The 25,698-nt window shown below is 42.8% G+C and overlaps 1 protein-coding gene across 1 annotated transcript in view; it reads left to right on the top strand.

The window, feature by feature from the left end:
- The first annotated feature begins 276 nt into the window (after positions 1-276).
- The window catches only part of SLC34A1 (solute carrier family 34 member 1), a 50,906-nt gene continuing 25,484 nt past the window's right edge, over positions 277-25,698 (top strand). The window contains exons 1-6 of the mRNA XM_075600859.1: positions 277-357; positions 11,633-11,756; positions 18,495-18,677; positions 19,986-20,114; positions 22,281-22,424; positions 22,736-22,847. Coding sequence (XP_075456974.1) covers positions 11,645-11,756; positions 18,495-18,677; positions 19,986-20,114; positions 22,281-22,424; positions 22,736-22,847 — 680 coding nt within the window. The 5' untranslated portion in view covers positions 277-357; positions 11,633-11,644. The remainder of the gene's footprint in view (positions 358-11,632; positions 11,757-18,494; positions 18,678-19,985; positions 20,115-22,280; positions 22,425-22,735; positions 22,848-25,698) is intronic.

The raw sequence follows: 25,698 nt of genomic DNA, 5'->3' as shown, positions 1-25,698 counted from the left end.
GGGGCAAGCATTGATATAGTTATTAGAATGTACACACAATTATTAGAAAGGATAGTCACAGGAGGGGAGATGAGCCGCAGGTATATATGCAGTAGCAGGGGGGAAGATGTATTGCAGTGGGTCCTCATTCCTCACAGCATGACTTTCAATTGGAAATTATGGATGGTTACAGATTAACTGTTAGGAATTCCACAGAGAAGTGTCAATTTACCTCATTAGTGGAAGGGAGAAAGTGATCTGGCCCATCTTCAGACTTTGGTCATTGTTCCTGGGTATAAAGCTATCCCACGTCTTTCTCTTACAGTTTAACCTGGACAGATCCCTCATGAAACCATTTCTTGAACATCCCTCCTAAAGGTAATGGACATCCCTCCTAATCTTAATTAACATATAATTGTTTCAAGGCTGATATATTTATGTTGTTTTTGATTCAAATTCGATGACAGTTTTCAAATGTAAATCTTCACATAAAATATGTGCAGGTACTAAATTAGTTGTGAGTATTAATGAAGCATCATTCTAGTAAGTGTTACTAACATTACTAGGGTTACTAGAAGAAACGTGTTACTAGAAATATTGATGTTCAGATATACAATTCTATAGAGGAATGGAGTCAGTCATTTAATTTGCAGGATGTACAGCTAGATTTTGGAATACAGTAAATCCTGGAGAGGCACACAGGACACTTTGGGATAGATTCACTAAGCTCCATTAGCCTATTGTGACGTTAACCTAATTTAATTGCCGCCGTATTCAAACTCACGAAACATTAACCAGGATTTATTCCCGTTAAATGAGTAGTGTTATTTTTAACAGCTGGGTATTCTTAATGAGATGCTAATGAGTCTAAATGATATTCGTCCCATATCCACTAAGCTCCTTTAAGATTAATGCCAGGAGCTAATGTGTGTTATTTAAGTTCTCGCTGCAGTAACTTTGGAGTTACTCCCAACCACGTCCATGAAAGAGGGTTTTTGCTGGAATGGGAGAAATAACATTGGTTACATCTGTATACTTAACCACCTTGCATACCAAAGTAGGTTGTAAGGCAATGCCTGCCTTACTAACCGCTACGGCAAACAAGGGGTTAACACTCAACCCACCTGCCCCCATTGGGGGCCTATCAATCCTCTCAGTGGCATAACCCCCAATATCCCCATCCCAACACACCTAGCAATTCCCCCTCAATAAGTATGACTTACAGACACATTAGCCAAACATGGGCTGTAGACAAGGGGGATACAGTAGGTAGTCTAGTGTTAGGAATATATTAACCCCTTCATAGTACTTAGTGGCCCATGACCAACTGGTCACTGGGGCTGCTAAGGGGATAAAATATTCTGAACACTAGACCATCTCCTTCCCCCACACACCGCATCAACAGCCCTCTTAACCTTCTTTGGCTAATGTGTCTGTGTCATTCTTATTGAAAAAAGTTCATAAAAAAATATTTATTGAACATACTGTATCTATTCTATGAATGTTCTCTCTCTTTTTGCTCTCCAACAAAAGCCCTATATCAGGTTCTGGATGGAAGTATCGCGAAGAGTTAAATAACATCACGTTATTTGAAATAACGTGATGTTAACCCTATGGATATGACTATGGTCAAAAACAGCACACAATGAAAACATATACTGATGTAGTAAGACTTACCGCTCTCGGATATAAGATATATAATATTATTATATTATATATCAAGAATATTGAATCTCATTTTTATTCTCAAAACGTTATTGTAAAGCCATGCTAGAGGAAGGAGGTAATGTAAGAGCAGAGAGAAGAACCTGTAGCCTAGGGTGTGAATAAAAGCCTACTAACAATCTACATAATCCATGCACACTATATAGTACCTTGGGAGCCTACTCATAATGTTCTATTTTAGGATATTCTCAAGTATCTATATCATGAGTTGATTTGGGTACTGCTAATTTGCTTATTCAGAGGAGAACCAACCAATGTCACATCAGTCACTAGGAGAGCTAGAGGTGTACATATAGCTCACTAATCAATATAGTAGAAGAGACACAGGTGTGAAAAGCTGTAGGTTATATCAGACCAGAGTAGATTGTCCTGGTTCATTGATCAAACGTGCTCCTAGGGAAAGGCCTCAGGATAGAAAAAGTGGCATAAATAGGCAGAAATCAGAAGAAGATGGTTCCTTAGAATGAGGGTAAGAGCATCCTGGGTTTAGGGGAAATAACACAAGTATAAGACCACGGCCCAGATTTACTAAGCAGTGTTATTACATAGGATACCAACCAACATCAGAAGACAGTTTATTGCCCATTAACATTGTGAATGGACTGTAACGTGTCTTCCAGTGCCTGAAGGTGTGTTATGGCATTAGCATAGTCCCATGTATCAAGGTTTCTGAGGGTGGGATATGAATACGAAGTGCAACATGACTCTGTAACTCTCTCCCTAGAGAAGACAGATCTAGGATTGTGTAGACTAATACAGCTATTGACCTAGAGTTTAAGGTAACCTTTGACTCTTTCTGGATAACAAGAAGCTCTCAATGCCAGATTCCCCAATTCAAGTATAAAATCCATTGAAATGGAACCCCACAGTCTTTTGGAAATAGGTAATGGTTGTAGGAGGCTACATTGCTTGGAGCGAGGTGTCTTATTACAGGCGCAGATTTTGCAGGACTGGAAATACTCTTGTACTTCAAAGCCAAGCTTGGGCCAACAGTATTGGTGAGAGAGAAGTTCCTGAGTTTTGCTCATTGCTGGGTGGCCTGCCGTCACAAAGTCATGTTCCAGTCAAATATTACCAGGTGAAATATTTAACTTCCCCTTAAAAAATAGGCAGTCTCGATACTCCTCAAAAGGATCTACTAATACCTAACAGAAGGACTGTGTATACGGATCAGAATTAGTAGCTTCCTGGATGCACTTATTAATCTTGTTGGCTGCCAAAAAAATTATTTGCTGTAAGAAAGTACTGACAGGGACCAGTCCTGTTGATTCTCCATCGTCTTGTCGCAACAGAGCATCTGCTTTAGTATTTCGAGACCCTGGTGTAAGAGCCTGCAGTCATTCTGTACAGGCCCTTGGTAGACAACTATACTTACTACACCACCTGACTTTCCATGGCCTATAAAAAGGTACCTGTCCTGCCCTCCAATGCTTCAAAACAAGATTGCTACCATGGATGCAGCTTCTCTGTTTCACTGCTGCTTGGAAGCTCACAGACTTGTTACTGTCTCTTTGCTAAAACCTGGTATCGATTCCGACTTGTCTTACAACTCTGCTGCTTGCTCCCTGCTCTGACCTTTGGCTTGATCAACTACTCTTCTGTTTATTGCCTGTCCTAACCTTGGATCGTCTGACTACCCCGTAGCCTGCTCCTTCCTGAACTCTCTGCCTACATCGCACTACCGATCCAGACTCCTGGTTCCAGCTACCAACAAGCATCCCTACTGATCTGGTATTACAAACTCTCTGCGTGGCTTGTCCCTCAAACTCTGAAAGTTTGTGAAGCCACAACAAAAGACTGCATTTACCTAGAGAGGTGTGGCTGACATACAAGAGATCTATAATTACGGGTGGAAAATGCCATGCTTCAGACTACCATCCTCACCTTCCAAACACAGATGACTCAGGTAGAGTTGATCACTTGCCCCGCTGTTCCAGTTCTGACTTTACCCATGCCTGACCGCTTTGATGGGAAACCAGACAAATTTCAAGTTTTGTTTAACCAGTTCGAAATCCATTTACGTCAAACCATTTTTCAGGTCGATGAAGCTAAAATTGGGTTCATTCTCAGTAAACTGACAGGAGATGCCCTTATATAGGCTGCACCGCTATACGCTCAGAAAACTCCACTTTTAGAAACATATACTGACATTAAGGCAGAGTTTAAGAAAGCTTTCAACTGCAGAGCTTCTAGCAAGGCAGCAGAATATGCTCTTCTGGAACTTCGACAAGGCACTTATGATTTGTCGACTTATATATTCAAGTTCGAAATTTTAATGCTGAGTCAGATCGGACTAATAGTGCACCATCTATGATTTTCCAACGCAGACTAAGAGATAATCTCAAAGAAGAACTGGCTCATGTCGTCCGTCCAGAGACTTGTTCTACAATGGTAGACCTTGTGCTCCAGATCGACGTCAGGCTGTGGGAAAGACTGTACACCCTGCAGTTATTAGGCAAGATTCTCCTGGTGGCCACTGTGATGGGAGGGGGTAAGCAGGCTCTCTAATAAAGGTCAAGCCCGTTTTGTTTACTTCTGTTCCGTGTATAAGGGTCCCAGAGAGCCAGCTCTTGGACCCAGTAACATTGTATCACTCTGTGTATTAAAAGTATTTTTTGTGTTTTTCCCTTTCTGGGCATGCAATCAGCCGGGATTGCTAGGGTATGAGTTTCAAGGGGGGTTTTGAGGAGGAACCATTGACAGAATGTGCCTAGTAGGTTGGGGTCCGGAGTTCTCGGTTCCCCCATAAATGCACCGGGAATCATGCCTATTTCTCGTATACATGTAGGCACATTGTCCCGGCAATTCCTCCCCTTGAAAACGCAAGCACAACTCACCACCAGGGTACCCTGCATCAGCACAGCCCAGAAAGGAGAATGAGGTACAGGGATAAAACCTGTATTCCTGTAGCTGAGGGAGTCCCTATGTTAAGGGGGGTACCCCAGCTAGTGACCCACAACAGTATAGGGTTTGTGGGTGCCCCAACTGTATATATGGTTGAGGGGGGACTCTGAGTCCAAACTGAGTCCAAGGGAGAGTGTGTGCGGAATAAGGCAGATAGAAATAAAGCTACAATATTTTCCCTTTTCTGTCCCCTGTACCCAGAGACTCAGAAGTGTATTAAAATATACTTTAATGTAATATAATGTGCTTTTTACATTTGGAACTGATGTCCAAACAGGCTGCCCGAGCTAAGAAATAGGCACCCTTAAGCCTGCTGGACATCGGAGTTCAAAGCAGCCAGAGGAAGTCCAGAGGTGTGAATAGCATTTGGTCAGCGGGGAAAGGAAGAGTACCAGGTCCGGAGATCAATGGCAGTCCTCCCGGATGCCACTTGCTCTGCCAGACCTGGTGGAGCCTGCCCAGTGGGTGGCATTGAGATAGCCAGGGAGAGAGGTGGCAGGCTTGCACGTGTCTTGGCTATTTCGGATTTCCCGCTGACCCGGCTTTTCTAGCTGGCTTGGGTCTGATTGGCTGCTGAGGAAAGTTCCCACGTGTCGATTGGCTGTTCAGTTTTGTGAATGAAACTGAAAATACTATAGGAATCGATGAGCCAATCAGATTCTCTCTCTCCGGTAGTAAGAGCGCGGACGGGCTTTTCAAAGTTGCTTCTGTACGAATAGCAGAGCAACCGGCTTCGATTTCAAGCCTGAAAAGCCTGTCTGCCAGAGTCTAAGTCACAACTTTTGCACCCAAATTCTCAGAAAAGATCGTAGCGGATGTGGCTGGGATTTTATTCCAATTTGAGTTCCAGGAGATTTGGACTAACTCGCGGTCAGGAGGGACCAAGTTCTCAAAAGAGAACGTAGCGGTGGCGTATGGAATTTTATGTCGATTTGGGTTCCAGGAGATTCCGGGCTAAGTCCCGGTCAGGGTAAAGCTCTCCCATAGAGTTTCCTGCACCTAGGAAACTCTAGTTTTTGACCACAGTCCCAAAGTAAGTGTGTCTTTTTGTCTGTTTATTTTGTGTATCATTGTGTGTCAGCGAATTTATGCAGAATAAACTACAATTTATTTTATTACCTTGTTTTGCTCAATGAATGATCCCGGTAAAAAGGTGTAAATAACCTCATCTCCCGTGACAGCCACACTCCACCCTAACCAACTGAGATTGGATCTACCAGGGGTCCTTTGACACCAGAGGAGAGACGATGACACAGGTCAGAATCGATTTGTCTGAATGTGGTAGTTCTGGACATTTTTATGTGAGAGTGTACGGTAGAGCATCCTAATTACGCCCAGAGGTCGGGAAATGAAAATGCTCGATGCTGAATGGGGAAATCTATAGAGTAAAAATGATTCTTCCCCAAAACTGGCTATACCCGGTCAACCAGCCCGTGATACATTTGCTTTTGAGATTATCCATGATTCTACATCATCCTGGTCTGTCTCCTTGTTAATTAGATGCCATAATTGATTCAGGCACATCAGGAAATGTATTCGATCAAAATTGTCTACAGGAACAACAAATTCCAATGTTAATGAAGATTCAAGCTGAACCAGTCAAGTCGATCGATGGATTTCCATTAAAATCTGGACCCATTACGATGCAAAGGATTCCACTTCTCCTGGCCCCTCTTGATCACCAAGGGTACATTTATTTGGATGTAATCTCGACTCCTAATTTCCCTATCATTCTTGCTTTGCCGTAGTTTAGGTTGCATAATCTTGTTATTGACTGGACTGTGAGAACCCTCGTTTTCTCTGTACCCAGAATTGTTTTCCATACAGACCATTTCAACAACCCCTGATCCCATACCGAATATTTATTGTTAGATTCAAGATAAGGTGGTTGCAACCTTGCTACCCACTATTTTTACTTTTGGGGTGTATTTGACCCAAAGGACACTGAAACTCTACCTCCGCATTGGGAATAAGACTGTCCCATTGACTTGATACCTGGTGCTACTATTGCCTTTGGTCGTATTTACCTGCTGTCCAGTTCGTAAACCGAATACATATAGGAAAACCTGGCAAAGGGGTTAATTACTCCATCTGTCTCCTGCTGGGGCAATCCTATTTTTTGTCCCTAAAAAAAAAAGGGAACCTTGTGACCATGTATAGACTACCATGCTCTGAACGAGATTATCATCAAGAACAGATTCCCACTTCCGCTAATTCCGGAACTGCTAGAACAATTAAAGGAAGCCTACGTCTTCACTAAATTGGATCTTCATGGGGCCTATAACTTACTGTAGTTCACATACCGGCTGGCGACAAATGGAAAAAGGACATCCGAACACAGTTCAGACACTTTAAATATCAGATTATGCCCTTTGGTTTTTGCAATGCTCTGGACACCTTCCAGCATTTTATAAACTATATCTTTCAAGACATTTTAGATCAGTTCCTTGTAGAATATCTTAATGATATTCTCATCTTCTCTAGTGACTCACAACTACACAAAAGCCACATGAAGGAGTTATTGAGCCGTCTACAATGTGTTCAATTGTACGCCAAGCTTGAAAAATGCTCCTGAACTCTTTGCCTATATTGCATCGCAGATCCGGGCTCCTGGTTCCGACTACCAACGAGCATCCCTGTTGATCCGGTATTACAGACTCTCCATGTGGATTCTCCTTCGAACTCTGACACCAGTTCAGAAAAACACTATGAAGTTGAAGTGAGTAAAATACAAACCTGGCTTGTCTTGAATTCAGGCCAATGGCAGTAGGAAGGTATTCCAGATTTTTATGGTCAGTTAAAACCGCCACTGGATGAACCCTACCTTCCAACAAATGTTGCTGTTTTTCGAAAGCTGCCTTATTCGTTAAAAGATTTTTGTTCTCGATACCACAGTTAACTTCAGAAAGTTTAGGGGAAAAGACGGAACACAGAATTGCGACAGAATCACTCCAAGTCTAGTTTCCATGGCATCAACTTCAATGATGAAAGGCAAATCAGGAGATAAAAGCCACTTTTAACTGTTGAAATTAACTTTGAATTTGGGCTGACCAGCTAAATGGAATCCCTTTTTGATTCAGGACAGTAATAGGGGCTACGATGGAAGGAATCCCCCGAATAAACCGTCTATAGAAATGTGCAAATCCAATGAAATGTTTGATACCTTTAACATCAGTAGGCCATTCTTGAACTCCCTTAACTTTGCTTTTGATGCCACGAAGCTGAGAAACTGGACTGTGTTAACTTAAAATTCACATTCCTCAACTTTAGCATATAGATTATGCTGTCAAAGTCATTCTAATACTGTCCGGACATGCTGTCTATGTTCCTGCAGGCTATTGGAGAAGGTAAGAATATCATCTACATAGATGGAGACGAACTGATCCAATAGATCTCAGAACGCGTCATTCACAAAATGTTGAAACGTAGCAGGTGCATTGCACAGCCCGAAAAGCATCAGCAGGTATTCAAAATGTCCACATTTGGTTCGGAAAGCGGTCTTCCACTAATCTTCAGAGCGAATCTGCAGTAGATTGTATGCTCCTCTGAGATCCAGGTCAGAGAAGATTTTTGCCGAGTTGACTTGCTCCAAAATTTTCTAAATGAATGGTAGAGGATATTGATTTCTTATGGTTACTTGGTTTAATGTTCGGTAGTCCACTCAGGGACGAAGTGTTCCATTTGTTTTGGCAACAAAAAAAATAAGAGTCTGGCTAAAGAGGTTGAATGGAGGATAAATCTTTTCTCAAGCTTTTCTCTAATATACTCCTGTAACGCCTTTAATTCACTTTCTGAACGGGAATAGATGCACCCAAAAAGAATTCCAGCTTCTGGCAGAAGGTCCATAGAACAGTCATATGATCTATGCAGGGGCAAAACTTATGCCTTCTTTTTACTAAAGATGTCCCAAAAGTCCTGATATGCACGGGGGACTAAAGTTAGAGATGCAACATACAGCTTTTTCTTTGCAATTTTAGTTTTGACACCCTTATTTGATTCAGCCTTTCTTGCAGAGCAGAGCTGTGTTCTGGAAGGTTAAAAACTGGGAACAGTGAGGTGACAAAAACAGGACAGACCTGGTTCTCCAATCAATTTGTGAATTATGGGAGGACAACCAAGGCATCCATAAAATGACCTGAAAATGTGACGTGCATATGAGGTCAAAAGTTAAAGTTTCTGTGTGCCCTTGAATAGTAGACAATGTCAGCGGAACAGTGTCTTTGACCACAGCACCCCATGACAGACAGGATCAGGCTATGGCTTCCACCAGTGTAGGACAATTTTTCTGTTTGATTGTGATATTGTAGCCCTGTTTCCCCCCTTCTCTGGGAAATTCTACTGCTACATGGGGTGTCATGGTGCATACCTGTTTGGAGCAGGAAATCTTGAGCTGCCGCGTTGTTATAGGGTGAACAGGACAGGCTTTTGGGTTCTGGTTATTGCAGTTCTTCTCATGGTACTCAGTGCCTCCAGCTGTAGTGGGCTCCAGGGTACTCAGGAGATCAGTTCCCACTACTGCACACGTATTCCACCCTGCCCAGGAACTGACACTCAGGCAGGTGAAAAGTGAACAAGGATCTTTATTATGCATCATTGTGTACAGCCACTGCAATTTCTCCTACAGTGCTGCAAGGTCTTTTGAAGTCCCAGACTTCTAGATGGTGCTTACCCCAATAGTAGGGGTAAGGAGTCTTGATAGTCTCCAGGCCTAAGCCTGAAGTGGGCCAGCTCATCCTCGCCATGGGAGAGATTGACAGCCCATGCTCTTTCTTCCCTCTCCAGAGCAAGACTGACAACATAACTTTTAGACACTCCCCTTCCTCAGGAAGCAGGGGCAGGAGCATGGACTGCACCTATCCCTGATAGGCTACACACAGGCCATAAGTCATCACTGCACTCCTGTCCATCAAAGAGGAGCACAAGGGGGTCAATAGCCCACAGATTAACCCATTAATGCCCTGAATTTACTAGGAGCTTACATAACAGATATTCTATGGGGAAAGAGAGGTATTATGGGACATACCCTGTTACAATATTATTGCCTTTAGCAAACAGGATGTCCATACAGTTTTCTGAATCTCTGGAGTCAATCATAGCCTGCAGCGAGAGATCCAGCTCACCCTCTAGTAGCTGAAGTGGAATGAGCATGTGGGACCAACCGGAAGAGCTGAAGAGGCATTGGCTAGGTGGATAGATCATATAGGGAGCTTCTTTACACTGCCCAGTTTTAGTTCCCACTGTAGAGCTGGGCTTTTCTGTTTCCCGTGTGACCAGGAACCGTAGGCTTGTTCGGGCAAGAAACAACATAATGCAGTGTAAGTCCACAATAAAGGTATAGATTTGTGAGCTCTTTCCACCTAGCTGAGGGGCTATCTTCCTCCTTCAATCTGCAATGGCTCAGCTTCTGGGGAAATTGTGGTTACAGGAACATCTCTAAATCTGCAGGGGTTGACATCCCATACCTGGTTTAGTCGCTTCTGACATCGTTCCAGGAGGCGCCAATCTATCTTGAAGCATAGCTGTATAACTGATCTGCAGGAGAATCTACTCTGGTCAATTCATCCTTTATGTACTCATGAAGACCTCTTTATGAAGTTAAATCTTTGAACAGGTTAATTCCACTCGGTATCTAAAGAACCTTTTCGAAACACGGCTGCATCTTCTGTCGGGTTACACTTACCTTACTGCAGGCAGAGAAGAGTGTATTTGGCGGTCTGGCCTCGATTATGGTCATCAAACAAAATGGTCAAGGCTTGCAAAAAGTCCTGAAGATTTTCCAGTTCCAGTAATGGAGATACAACCTGCTATTAAGACCAATTCGTATTCTTTCAGTCGGGTAAATCTGTGGATATAACTGAAATATTAGCCAGAACTGGTTCAGGAAACCCCTCAGCCGCAGTTGTTTCCATGAAATAAAATGATGCCAGGGGAATCTTTGGCTCTATAAAAACAGTTATCGGGGTGATGGAGTGTTATGCAGGGTTAGCAGTTTGCATGTTGTGTGGTTGCAACTGTAAGACAGCAAGTTGTCTTTGTAAAATCCGAGTAGTCTGTACCAGATCCATGAAGGTGATACTTGCTCCAGCTGAATCCATGTTTTAGGCCAGAACAAGCTGTCAGGCCCATCGCTCCGGGCTCTATGTAGTGAGGTAGATTCCAGTGGCTAGAGCTAGACAGACCTGGTAGTACAGAGTCAGAAATATCAGGAAGGTAAAGGGTCAGGTAGGCATGGATCAAGCTGATATACTTTAATTCAGTAGGCTCAGAGAAATAGGAAACATGTTAATTGTTATGGATGCAAATAAGTAAAACTGTTACATTAAGGGGGATCACATTTTTCTATGGAAACCAATTATACTGGTGTGTGTGAATAACGCAATAAATAATATCGCTCTCCAGCACAATTACAAACATTGTCAAGTAGTTAGAGCACCCACAAGATCACTGACATATTCAACACTATACAAAATCAACACAATATTTTGGCTGTGCCTGTTGTGCACTTTAGCCCATATTTATAGTGGTGCTTTTTCATAAAGACACCTCCCATCACTGGAAAACACCTTTCAGCCCATTCAAATGAAGGACCCATAAGGAGTCTTCCGGCACCGGAGGGTGTGTTATGGCAATATTGGCTTTTATACATTAATTGATGCCTCCGGTGCCAGAGTTAAAATATATAATAAGTGATATACAGTATAAGTGATATCATCATCGTCATTTTAAATAGCCACAGTATACAAATTCCATACATGGCATCATAATAGAGGCTGTGCCTTCAAATATTTTGAGTGATTTGACTACCTTTTTATTACCAGTCAATGAATATAATGAGCAAGAGTTAGATGTGTCACTAAAACACAAGCTTTCCCCTCCACTTGTCTTTGGTTCACAAGCTTTATCTTCCACATATAAGATCTGTCCACACTACCCTTCACTCACTAATGAGTCCTCAATGTGCTGCTCAAACTGTCAAACAAGTGATGCGAAAGAAGGTATTCTGGTTGACTGTTTTTCTTTGCAGATCATCAGAGTAATGAAGTACTACAGAGACAGGCATTATGGTCCATCAAACATTCCCGGAGGAGCAAGAGGATTAGGCAGAGTGCTTCATGGAGGGCAGCCTGGCGGCTCCCCCGGTTTTACTGGTATGACATAGTTCTTGTTTTTATTCTCCGAGTTGGGAGAATCGCAGTTAGCTTGTTATGTAATATTACAGTCATAACAATTGGTAGGAAACGCTTGTGTGAGGAAGGCCCAAGGGTGATAACCTAGCAACCATCAATAAATATATTATCTTTCATAAGATCTTACTACTAGCAAACATTAAGTATTGTAACCTGTACATAAACCAAATTTAATTTTACTTGCATCTTCTTTATTTCTTAGGCTGCATTTAACCACACAAAAACAATAACAGCATTTTCTAATTCGACTGACATTATATAATTATAATCAGTAAAGTGCAATGAATGGCTGGTAACAAGTTATATTGGCTATCTCACTCCCTTTTGTGAGAAAAAAACAAAAACATTTTGAGTATGTTTTAATGTACAGTATCTAGTTATTCTAGCCTATGTTAATGTGATTGCTACAATTTACATAACTGGAAAAGGTTATACTGAATAGAGCAGGGGTGCACAATCTTTCCCTGCTGCGCCCCCCTGCCTGCTTCCCTCCCTGCTTGTGCCCCTGTGGTGTCAAATGGCGTCACGTTGCTGAAGACAAGTTAAGGGTAGTTGCAGGGGCCTCATGAAGTCCCCTGGCATTTAATTTAAATGCCTTGGGGAAAAGCACGGGCCTCTGCAACCGCCGTGCCCCCCCCCAACCCCTGAAAAATCTTGCGCCCCCCTGATATAGAGCAACAGCATACATGGCAACATGTGAAATAGAAAAGTCAGGTGATTTGGCTTTACACCTTGCTTCATGTTACATATGTAGTAGCATAGCAGATAGTAGACATATGTCCAAAAAGTTCAACCTTTATTACATTTTAAAGCTGCAGTTCAGTCTTTTTTTTTTTTTTTTTTAATTTATTTTTTCAATTCAATAGTTTCATGTGGGCAATCTCTAATTACCTAAAGAACTGTATAGCTGCCAGTCAATTCATTCTCCATGTATTGATCGGTGAAATTTGGTGAGATCTTTAGATATGGGATATGTTTTTCCTCTGCTTCTGTCACTCAGTGGAAGCTCATGAATATTCATGAGCACTCCTGCACTGACATGTGCTGGAGGGCAGGGCTCACAAAGGGGTGTGCCAGGGCTTGTGACAGGACATGAAGGGGCAATGCCTTAGTAAATGGTTGTTAAAATAGAATACAAGAAAATTGGTCTTTCAAAGTTGTTTTTTTAAAAACAGAAAATGCTAAAAGTATTTTTTCTTACTACAGAACTGATTTATTAAAAAAAAAACACACATGCAGGATATTGACTGAACTGCAGCTTTAAGTGGGTGGGATACTCAATCGCTATGTAACCCCCTCTTAAAGGGTTACTAACATGGATATTGAATGCTGGGCTTCACCCTGGGTTGCTATAGGGTTCCAGACGTCACGCAGGGGTACTATTCTGTAAGGTTAGTTTCCAGGAAGACATGAGGAGAGGAGCCTCTGGTAGAGTACTGTAGATAAGTAATGTTTCCAAAGTAATAGTATAGACCAGGCCCCCTGTTTATTATGTTGTAGCTAGGGACAGTACCCGTTAGGTTCCCTGAAAGAAGGAATGGAATCCAAAATAAGTAATAAAATTTAATACGGCCCGCGATAGGGGCCTCAGGAAAGATGGATCCCGGGTGCCTGTGGATCAGCTCTAACCGCGGATCGGTGCTAATATTCCTCATCCGTCTGTGCGGAAGTGGCAATTCCCAAAGCTGGCAAAAGGTATCGGGTCAAGTAAGAAAAGACCCATCAGGATTCCCGTAGGGGGCCCGAGTAATAGGGTCAATACTGCTAGTGATTCCAAAACAACAAGGGGGGATGAGCAACTAAATCAAAGTACCTTCATTGGAGTGTTAAGAGTGGGGGCTGATGGAAGAACTGTATTCACGTCTGTCTGTTATAAAATACAGAACAATGTTATTAATGTGTGTATGAGCGCCCCCTGTGCGTGGGGACACAAATAAATGACAGTTGTACTTCAAAAGTTCCTGGCGCCCATTATTCTACAACCTTGCTACTTCATCGCCCAGCCGCCTGAATCCAGCCCCTGAGTCCAGGTCACCCATGAGGAGTAGCCATATAATACACCCTCATGTAAGCTCCCTAGAAGCCGGGCAGCGAGGGTTACATGTACACTGGCGACACACTTTATTCGAGCTCGGCTAGTCCCACGAATTCGGGTATACCCGGGTGTATTGAGGTTTGTGACTGTTTTCTGCCCGAGTGCATTGAGGTATTTTCCAGGCAGGGATTGAAGCATGTTATTCCCGCTGGCTGCAATACTGCACAGTATATATATATATACTGCATTACAATTCATGAATTTATGCCATCTGGTAGACACGCGAAGCATTGCAGCCTATTAAATCCTAATCATTATCATTTAACAGATCAGCCGCCCGTCAGCCAGGCATGAACCCAGGCTGGGAAGGCAAACGCAACGGGGCTTGTCAGAGGTGAGGAGCGGCGCATTCCAGGTATCTGCCAGGTACATACTGGGTATTTGCTAGAATAAAGTGTGTCGGTGCAGTAGTTATAGTTATATTAGTGGGAGAGAAAATACAGCCCTTGTGAAACATTTGCCAATTATGTCTCATAAGAAAATTCTTCCAGTCCCCAAAATGGCAATCAGATTACTAATGAGCCCTGAGCTGCCATAAAGCTTAGCGCCATTTAGTAAATCTGTCCCACTATGTCAGATCCTCAATTTTCCCTAGATGTGCAGAACTATTGTGAAGCAGAATTCTCTGTGTTTAGCGTTCAAGTTTCACAATGTGGTGATGATGAAAGGGAGTCAGGTTGGCAACACCGCAGCACGACTGTGACTAATCTGTCCTCAGTGCTAGTTCTTTTCCAATCAACCTCAAAGGCTAAGTGTACCCCCTCACAGATGGATTGTAAGAGCCTAGCACTGATGAGGAAAAGGGAATTGTATTAGCTCAGATATCAAAATCAACTGCATGCAACAGGAGGAATTCTAAAAAGGTTCACGGTTATCAGATTTCTACCTTTTACTTCTATTGCAATCACAAACAATAAAGAATAAAATACTGTGCACGAGATATACTGTACCTTTTGGTATCGTGATACATAGCTCCCTCTAATTTTAAAATAGACTAGATATGCAGGATGAAATGGACATTAATCAAGAAGGTACTAATGTAGCAAGTGTCTCAAAAAGTCAAATACACGGTTTCTTCTGTTTTGTTCCTAGAGGGACAATTAACATAAATTAACTTTGTAAACTACCTTCTAATTTGGAGAAACTGGCATTGCTTACAATGAAAAGTAATCTCTAAACAGCCATGAAAAAGGAAGTGTCATGTTTTCAAAAGCATTGTATGATATTATATTATTATATGAGTTATAGTAGAAATTACAGACCCACATGGTTATAAAACTGGTTTCTCTCGTGTTAACCAGCCTAAAATGTGATCAATTGCATAAACAAAATGGGGATAGATGAATCACGCATCTCATATAGGCTGATATGCTTGATTTGAGCAACATGGGACAGTAAAATGTCACAAAAAAACATAAATCTTCAAGACAAAAACAGGGCACTTGGGAAATCTGCAAAATAATAGCATTTTTATTTCGTGTAATACCAAAACTACGCATAGTTCATATATCGAATAATGTATAGATAAAAAAAACATAAAACAATCTTACATGAGGGAAGGTGTGGTCACAAGGAATCCACATGTAACCAGCCTATGTACCGGGGCACCTAATTACCTGTGTACCCAATTATCTAAAAATACAGTAGCAACAGGAAAAATAATACATAATCATGACATTGCCCAGTATACAGACTAAAAGGAAAAAATAGGGTAACCCCAATTATCGAGGCCACTACCAGGCACTATGGAGTGTGTTTAGGAAAGAAGGTTTGACGCCGGTATATAGGTGATGCAGGTAATAAGGCAATATAGGGGTATCTCCGATACTAACAAGGGGAGTGGGGTACTGGAAAACCGGTTAGAGGTACAAGGGGACACCTCCCAAGGGGGCGCCCCCAAGTAAATCACGGCCCGGCTACCAATATATCCTCACCTGTCTCCCCTGTGTATCGCGTGGAGGTCCCTTGAAAGCCGTTCCTGTTTGCGGCTGCAAGCTTGATCCTGGAGGTCCCTTGAAAGCCGTTCCTGTTTGCGGCTGCAAGCTTGATCCTGGAGGCTCTGTGTGCTGGGATTCTGCTTGCTGGCGTCTGCGTGCCCCAACCGGATATGACGTCACAGATGAAAAAAATGGAGATTGCTTCCGAGGTTCACAGCACCTTCACTCAGCCAGTTGTATGAATATAAAAAAGTTTATTAGTAACCAGCAAAGCACTTCTTGGTGGGGTGATGGCCCAGTATGATAGGTGTTCAGGGTGTGCTTACTGTCCAAATTATGTCTATTTGGGTATCATTACCCATTATAGAAAAATCATTAATATAATGTTAATTCAAAATATCCACACTGTGTATTATAACATTTATTAAGTTTTGAGAATTAATTCTATGTTACATTATTCATTTATTTCTATGATTATGTAAGCTATAATTCCTATCCACTTTCTTTCAGATTGAATTAATTGATTAATTATTATACAATTTATTAATGTTTTATTTATACCAGTATTTGAACATAATGCTTTGTATGATTTTGATTTTAATTTTATACAGCATTAGGCTGTCATTTTAATATTGTTAACAATGTATGCAATATTTGCATGTCTGTATGTCCCTTCATGTAGTGAGCGATGTGATATAAACAGTCCTATAGTATAGCGAATCACCTAATTGATTTCAGCAGTGATAATTTATCTGACCTTAGGAATGATTGGCTGTTGATCTAGCTCTCTCCCTATATGAACTGGGACATTGTGCATGAACAGCACTCTTTGAAAAAGTCCTGGCTTGGACGAAACGCGTAAGAGTTTTCATGCTGTTGTACATTGCTGGTTACTAATAAACTTTTTTATATTCATACAACTGGCTGAGTGAAGGTGCTGTGAACCTCGGAAGCAATCTCCATTTTTTTCATCTACAGACTAAAAGGAAGCTAAGAAACATGCTGTTGGGAGTCTCACTACGATCTCTTTAGTGATGAAATGAAGATCGAGGCGTGTAAACCCCTTTCACAATTGCGGGACACGCCACAACTCCGTGACAGCTAGGCAGGCGCCATTCCTCCTCTCATGGGCATGCACACATGTGGTCACCAGGCGTGCGTTTCAAACCCAAGCAGCGTGTTTGAATCCTTGGCGGAAATGTGCTATTTGTGCAACTGTTTTCCTCATTTGCAAGCAATGTAAAATGTTGATACTTTGGCAAAATATACAGAAAATATGTTTCCCTTTTTAATTTTTTTTTTTATAGTGAACCGTTTTGGGGCATATTCACACATCTCTATTACCAGACACACATTATAACACAGTGGGATGCATCAAATGCTCCATCTTTTTATGCCATTCATGCCTTTGCATTAAAAAATATGCAATATCTGACAGAGTATAATTCTTTCTTACCATTCCGATGTGGTAAATGGAAGAAACGTTTGCAGTACTGTATGTCTAAACATTGATACGCAGGGGGTTAGTCATTAAAGTTTGATTGTGCCGATTGGGCCCTACTGCACAGAAACTCCCATTAAATTGAATAGGAGTTTCCGTGTGATACTGATGCAGCCACTGGTATCCGAACACTTGCCTGGGAAATTCTGGGGCAATGCCCCAGTAATGCTGCAACATTACGATGACATTTCTGCAGACAGACTAATGGCCCATCGGATTAACACAGAGGGGGTCCCTGGCAGTCCCATTGAAACTGACCAGGGATCGCTGCTGTGTTAATCCGATGGGCCATTAGTCTTTCTGCAGAAATGTCAGAGAAATGTTGCAGCATTACTGGGAGATTGCCCCAGATTTTTCAAAGCAGTGTTAGAATACTCGTAGCTGCATCTGTAGTTTCAATATCGGCACCGTCACACTTTCATGAATAACCCTCCATAGTGTTGCAACATATAAGTTTACCACTGGTAAGAACTATATTTATGTTGGAACACAAAATGGTCCTTAAAAAAAGGATAATGAGATCAAGGCTACTTATGTTAATCACTATAATGCAATATTGAAGCATTTCCAGCTGCCAGCAGCACACGCCACTGAGACTGCACTACAGTCTCATAAATAATGAGGTGTGCATAATTGAAGATTAGATGTGCCTTTGTGTCCTAGTTTGCTTTGCAACCCTTTTTTGGTGAAATCGGCACGTTCACTCATTTTTTTTTTTTATGACAACATACTGTACTGGTACAAACTAGTTCACGAAAAGCCACTAACTTTGAGAAGTTTCCCAGAAGTTGTGCAGGCATTCACGAAAATTGCCTCAAATCCTTTAAATTGTGGCACTATAAAAGGCATTACATGCTGCTGTCTCACTCGTGCCCTACTTTTGCTATCTGTAAGAATTTGGAGTTAATATGATGTGCCAGGAGACTTTTAGTTAAAATGTAGTCACTGAATACGCTTGTAAAGATTTTTTGGTGAATGTTGACATTTTTGTAAATTTGCCATTTTCAACATATTCATGGATATCTTAAAATGTTTTGCACATTTCTACTTGAAATGAGATCCACTTATTGTATCTCATGCATAGTCATAACCTGCCAACAGTCCATTACAGTAGCTGCTTTTATACGAATTAACAACGAATCATTATCCATCTTTCCGTACTGTAGGTGTGCATGGGGTTCCGAGTCCCATTCCTTATCCCCTCTCTACACTGGGAGCAGTGGCACAATCAGACCTTGGCTGTTTGTGTCCCGCGTCCCTAGGGAGATGTCCTGAAAGAGTGGAAAAATATGAAGTTGACACCCTTCCCAGCAAATCATGGCAGGGCCTGGATGAAGAGCAGAAATCAGGTAATATAGGAACAAGTAAACCCCGCTAGCAATAGGAAAAATACATTGCACAATCCTATTGTACTGAATTGTTAAACCACGCCAAGCACTTTCAACCACAAAGTGCTTACCTTATTTATACAGTTGTAAGAGACATGTGCAGAGGTACAAGCAGGGGCGTAGATTTGGGGAAATTACACCATGGCTTTTATTCAACCCGTCACTTTAAACAATACAGTTTAAGGAAACACAAAAATAAATAGACATCCAATCCCTTTGTAAGGTCTAACTCACTTTCCCAGTACCTATCTGCAGGGCTGGGAGGATAAGCCTCTTTCCAACCTACTGTATGACCCCAAAAAGGTACCTGTAAGCAGGGGGTCCTTTATGTCAGTCTCTGACGCTGCAGAAAGAAGGCGGAGGCAGCAGGAAGGTGGAGGTGGCAGCAGGTAAGGAACTTCCCATCAGGCCCGAGAGGCCCGAGAGCGCGGATCTGTGTATGAGGGTGGAAACTTTTGCCGGCCTAATGGGAAATCTGCCACTGATTGGACTATATAGAATTTCCTCCTTAGTGCAGGTTCAACCCATTAGCTGCTAAGGAGTCCAGCAATGCAATGATTATAATGCACTTTGGGTCAATTTGGCAGAAAAAGGAGTTAACATTTTACACTACAGTAGAGCAGCGGTGCACAAACTGGGGGGCCGAGACTGACTGCGGGGGGCGCAGGGTTTACAGAGGCCCCACACGCTTCCCGAAGGCACTTAAATTAAGCGCCGGGGAAGCAGCGAAGGCCTCTGTATACCTCACTTACCTTGGCTCCGGCGGCTTCTTTGATGTGTATCCATGGCAAAACGGCGTCAAATGACGCAGCGAGGTCATGTGACCATGGCAACGTGATGTCATGATGCCGCCAGAGCCGAGGTAAGAGGGAGGGGGGGCGCAGAGAGAGGGGAACTGCCAGCAGGGGGCGCGGGAAAAAAGTTTGCGCTCCCCTGCAGTAGAGTATGTTAGCACGATACAAATAAATGATAATATTAAGAACTAAAGGTTGAAATTGATGGACATAAATGTTTTCTACGAGTCTCAAAAATTATGCAATTATAAAAAACTGTATGACAATTTCTCCCACAACATAAAAAGGTGTTTTTCCGGCATTAATGTAACAAATGATCAGTGCAACATTATCCTTGACACTACATTGTCATGAGGTCATGACATGAGGCATATTTGTACTGCCACTGTAATCACTGAGACTGGCAATAATGATGTAACAAGCTATTTTTCTTAGAAAATGTTACCATTTTTGTAATGATTTACCTTTGTTTCAGTGCGTTCACGCTGGGAAAAGGTCAAGTCTACGTCCACCTCCCTTCTGAAGATCCCACTTCTTTTTGGATTTCTCTATCTCTTTGTCTGCTCCCTGGATGTGCTCAGCTCAGCCTTCCAATTGGCTGGAGGTAACAGCATAATCTCCTCTTTCCTATAATGTGCCATGGCATCAAAAAGGCTAAATTATGAGTGACATTACAGAAGAGATGGATAGGGAAGCACGTCTGTCTGAATAGGCCACAACTGCAACTGGGTTGAAACTACAGTACTAGGGGACGGAAATAAGGAAAGATCTAGAGCAGGAGAGGCCAACTCCAGTCCTCAAGGGCCACCAACAGGTCACGTTTTACGGATATAAACATGTGGTGAGTTGGTGCATTGTCCTGTTGGACGAAACGCGTTGGTGCGTTGTTCTACCCCATTGTAAGCTGATTAATTAATAAATATTTGTTTTTATTGTACTTGGAGTTGCCCTATTTTTCATTCCATGCACTCTGGATGCGGATAGCTGTGCTCCTTTCTTGCTTCATCTGCACGTTTTAAGGATATCCTTAATGACTGAGCCACTGATTGAGCCATCTCTGCTGAAGCAGGGATATCCTTAAAATCTGACCTTTTGGTGGCCCTTGAGGACTGGAGTTGGCCGCCCCTGATCTAGAGAGACTTCCGGATCAGTCAAGAAACAGCAGCTGAGTGTTAAAATAGGTCAAACCAAGCAATTAGGAAACAGAACTCCAAGATCAAAATACAGTCTAAAATGTATCACACTGACAACGGCCAGACAGGAAAGGGGCCTTTGAACTATCTTTACAGGGGCCAAGCAAAGCAGCAGGGTTAGCTACAGGTAGGAATGTTTTTTTAAGGTTGTATGAGGAGAGGGATTACTTTTATAGTACTGAATTAGTCTTGTATTTTACAATCAATATAAAATAGAAGTACAATATATTTGGTCTTTTTCGCATTTAAATGAGCATTAGCACATATTAACATATCATATCAATGATCACAAACTCATATATCAGTTATAAGTCTAACATTTCCATTGATTTACATGAATTCTGTTATGTTAATGAATCTTTATTAGCAAAGTACACTAGGTTTTCCAGGCTGCCTACTTAATGTAAAGCAGGTTATAAAGAGAGACTGTTGCAGGGATGGCAATGTGTCTACCGCTGCTTAGTAAATACAGTCTTACACTAAATAGAGCTCGTTTTAATGTAAGGCGCCAGAACGTGTCCTCCTCTCAAGGAGTTTCCCAGACTTCGGAAGCAGGATTGTGTTTACCAACAGCCACAAGACACCTTCCAGGTGCTTTGTAAATATGGCAGTAGACACTGGTCGCTGGCTGCTGGAGGTCCGGACTGTCACTTAGGGAATCGGATAATACAAAGATAAGTCTACGTATCTAGCAATTAGTAGATTTGAGAGAACTCTTTTTTTGTGCAAGGGACCTGTGACATATTTTTCCTTTCTTCTCTAAGTAAGGTACAGGCAGGAAGAATTTTGATAGCAAAAGGAATAACAGAACAAGGAGTCAAGCTCTGAAACGGCAGGGTAAAAAGACTGGTTGAATATATGAAGAAATATTGTTACTGAAAGAGGTTGCACATGTATATACTGTACATGGCACCTCTTACTACAGAATTGGTGAGAGCAATGCAGTAAAGGAATTATAACATGCCATTGTTAGACACCCTACAGAATAAAAGAATGAGGCCTGGAGGGTGCCATAGTAAGTATGGAATGGTGTTATATGGTGATATATTTCTAAGGGCAGATACTCTCACTTGTGTTTTCTCCTTAACAAAATGTGGTTTTGGTTTTGGACGGGGTTCGGTGTCTTTTGTTTCATGTTTTAGTTCTGGTTTTGCTAAAACTCCACGTGTTTGGTTTTGGTTTTGGATTTTTACCAAGTCATAGAAAAAAAAACTCAACATAAACAGGAAATTCTAAAATAGCCTAACAAATCATGAGAATTGCATAATACAATTACAAAAAGCCATAAAAAAACAATTAGGAAACTAAAAAAATAGAACTAAAAACAGTTTTGGTTCTAAAAATCTTAAAGGTTTTGGTTTGGTGTCTGGTTTTGGAATGTAAGTTTCTGGTATGTTCTGATTTCCCACACCCAGTTTTATCCATCACTATTTATTTATTCTTTCCCGTTTTTACTTCAATATTCCCTTATCTTACATGTCTTCACAACCTGAAATTGGTTTAATCTTCCAAGACTTCTATTCCCCACATCTCCATATAACAGGAAACATTTGTTAAATCAAGCATTTCTCTGGCAGGGAAGGTGGCTGGTGACATCTTCAAAGATAATGCCATCTTGTCAAACCCTGTGGCCGGCCTCGTTGTGGGAATCTTGGTCACTGTTCTTGTTCAGAGCTCCAGCACCTCCACCTCGATCATCGTCAGCATGGTTTCCTCTGGACGTAAGTGTCAGCCAATGATAGTCGAGATAGGGAACATTAGAAGCAGCCAGTATGGGAAGGAGAGGAGAGAGGAAAAGAGGCAGGAATTAAGTCACTGTCATAAGATGGGAATAAAACAGAAGATTTTATGGGAGGATCAACAGAGCAGAACAAAAGTTCTGAGTAATGATATCAGAGAAAAGAACAGTCCTGGAAGGTGGAGACTGAATGATGTTGGGAGTACAACAATAAACAGAATAGGGATCTCAGCATTTGGGGGTTTAATATGCATTTTGCTGTTCATGTGATAATGTCATTTATTTCTTCCCTAGTGCTCGAAGTGCAATCTGCCATCCCCATTATCATGGGCTCCAACATTGGTACCTCTGTTACCAATACCATTGTTGCGCTTATGCAGGCTGGTGATAGGAATGAGTTCAAAAGGTAAGTGATTTAGCATCATCAGCAGAAACCCTACCAGTAACATCTGTTGAAGTAATCATTATCAGAAACTGTGTCATTGTTCTGCCTCTTGTTTAATAATTCAATATAAATTATATATGTAACGGGTATTCCCCCACCCAATCGCATATAGAGTGTATGTGAGGGGGAAACTATATGTTACCAGGTGTGGTGCAGTATACCTGTCAGGCTCACAGGAGGCCTGAGCCTCCGCTAGTGAGAGCCTGGGGTGCTTCTCTGGAACGTTTCTTCGGTCAGCGCCTCCACCTATGTAGGATTCTAGGAGTGTAGAATGTTCCCTACACAGGACCCACATATAGTAACCACATACACAGGAGTATAAGTATAACCATTTACTATATGCAGAATCAAACATAACACAATACACATAGCAATAATAATAGTGACCGTGTCCTTCTATGACACTCACAGGCACAACTACCCACAGGCACACTATCTCACAGTGCCTTAACCCCACACCTTATACCTTCCCCAACACCGTGTACCCAGAGTCCACTTAACAGACTCAGAACCTATAGGCGGGATCAGCGCCTGATGTACCGGTATGTTGGTGCACGATAAATACGATACCTGCCCCAGTGCTCCAAGCACCTGAGGCTGCAGATTCTTCACAAAGGATCCGCCGCTCTGCGATCTCCTCTGTGACGTCCTGCAACTCTGCCTGGCAGTGGGTGACTCCCGCATGGAGTGATCCACCTTTGGAAAGTCTCTTATCTCTGCAGCCGCAGAGAAGGATTCCTTGTACACTGACCCTTCTTGTCAGAGCACACAGCACTGCAGCTGTGTCACTGACTGAACTGACTAAACTGACTGCTAACAGGGTAAAGTCCCTACCTAAGGGGCCTTCCGTAAAGCAGTCACAAGCTGAAGGGGAGTGGGGTCTAGCTGGGACCTAAGGGGAGACTTCTGGCCTGGAAGCTACTTTCCTCCCTGCACAAACACACCCTCCCCTCTCTGTGTCCCAGCTCCTAACTGACAATCCCTGCCTGCACACAACATTGTATCTTCTTTGCAGCATGAGAATCTGTCAACCCTATTGGCTTCAATGCAGCAGGTGATAGGGGTGAAAGAGCAGTCCACAGAGGCTACTGGGAATCGTAGTCCACTCAAAACCTCTTCTCTATTAGCGCCGCGTGCGCGATCTCTACTGCGCATGTCTGAAGCTGTAATGGCCGCCGCTACTCTTAACTGAGCATGCACAACTTCCAAGAGCTCTTGCACACATGTAATGGCCACCGCTACCCTTGCCAACCTCTGCGCATTGCGCAAACCTCGCACCAACCACAACATGGCCACCGCGACTGCTCTGCTTACGCGCAAGCCTCCGCACATGCGCGAACACATTAAACATGGCGGCGTCCTGCCACAGCTGCCACCGGGAGCCCCCGGGAACGCGCTCGCCCCCGCAGCAGCACGCACGCAAGGGGGAAAGAAACCGGCAGACAGGGGGACCGGAGGGACCCTGGCTACATATATATAGCATAGCCTCCGGCCGCTATTACTTCCCTTGGGCCCTAACAGTATAAGTCCTGCAAGGGACAGGCACTGGAAGGGTTAGTTCCTCATGAAGACCTAGTGTGCTATCGCAGCCTTGGATGCAGTAAGTGTATCCAGGGGCGGGCCTAGCAACAACCAGAGACTGTCATCCTAGGGAGGATACTGGTTTGGTCACATGCAGTTAATGTGATGCCTATCAGTATCAGACCTACCCTGTTATGGGGCAGGGTTACAAGCCCAATCCCTGGAAAGATACTTACACTCTCCCAGAACTGATAGTCAGTCTGTCTCCCCTTCCCCTGAGGAGTGAGGGTGTGTGTGATATCCTAAGCACCACCAGGGATAAGAAGCTAGATGGGGCCTGCAAGGCCTTCTCACTAAAGGAAGACTGTACTGTCTGTCTGACTTCTGCTGTGTACAAATAAAGAGCAGTTGAACCATCTCCCTGTGTGGCTAACTGTCTGGACAATAAGAAGTTGCCAGCATGGATCATCCTGGGATCCCAGAATCCATGCTGGCTGGAGGCACTGCTATATGAGAGAGAAGCACCCTGATAGCCAGTCCTGCTTCTCTCCACACCATCGCGGAGCAACACAGAGCCTCCTGGATTACCAACAGGTATGCACAGCACCATGAAACATTAGGTAGCGACCCAATCTCACATAGGGTGGGGGTAAAGGTGCTACATATAGAAAACCAAGGCTAGTCAAGATTGAGTTTGCTTCTCTGAGCCAGGGCTCTAACTTAAGCTTATTGTTGTCCGCATCTCTTTGCACAAAAGTCCTTACATAGCTTGGTGTCCAATTGTTCTTAAAGTAAGTGTTTGAAAAGTTACAATCAACAAAAGTTTGTATAATCAGTGATAGTCCTCCACCTTGTAACACAAACCTTCTAACCATTGTAACTATTAGTACACACTGTAGGATGCTATGTTTAATATCTTACAGTATATACATATATCCTCTAGCTGCAGGTAGTGACACCTATAAATGAGCGAGCATGAGGGCATGATGTAGTACTGGGGGCGTGCACCCCAGGAGGGGCAGGAGATTTTGCTGGGGGCGTGCGGGCCGTTGCAGAAGCCCCACACTCTTCCCCACGGCATTTAAATTAAATGCCGGGTGATCGCGAGAGACCCCTGCAACACTTTACTTACCCAGATTTAGCTGCTCTGACGCGTCGCCATGGCAACGTGGCATCAAATGACACCACAGGGTCATGTGACGTGATGTCACACGCGTCAAATGACGCTGTGGGTCACGTGACGTGACATCACATGACCCCGTAGCATTATTTGACACAGCTCTAATGTATG

The sequence above is a fragment of the Ascaphus truei genome, chromosome 5 (genome assembly GCF_040206685.1).
Source record: "Ascaphus truei isolate aAscTru1 chromosome 5, aAscTru1.hap1, whole genome shotgun sequence".
In the NCBI taxonomy this organism is placed as follows: Eukaryota; Metazoa; Chordata; class Amphibia; order Anura; family Ascaphidae; genus Ascaphus; species Ascaphus truei.
Note: the sequence above shows the minus strand (reverse complement) of the source record. Positions and strands in the feature narration are given on the sequence as shown.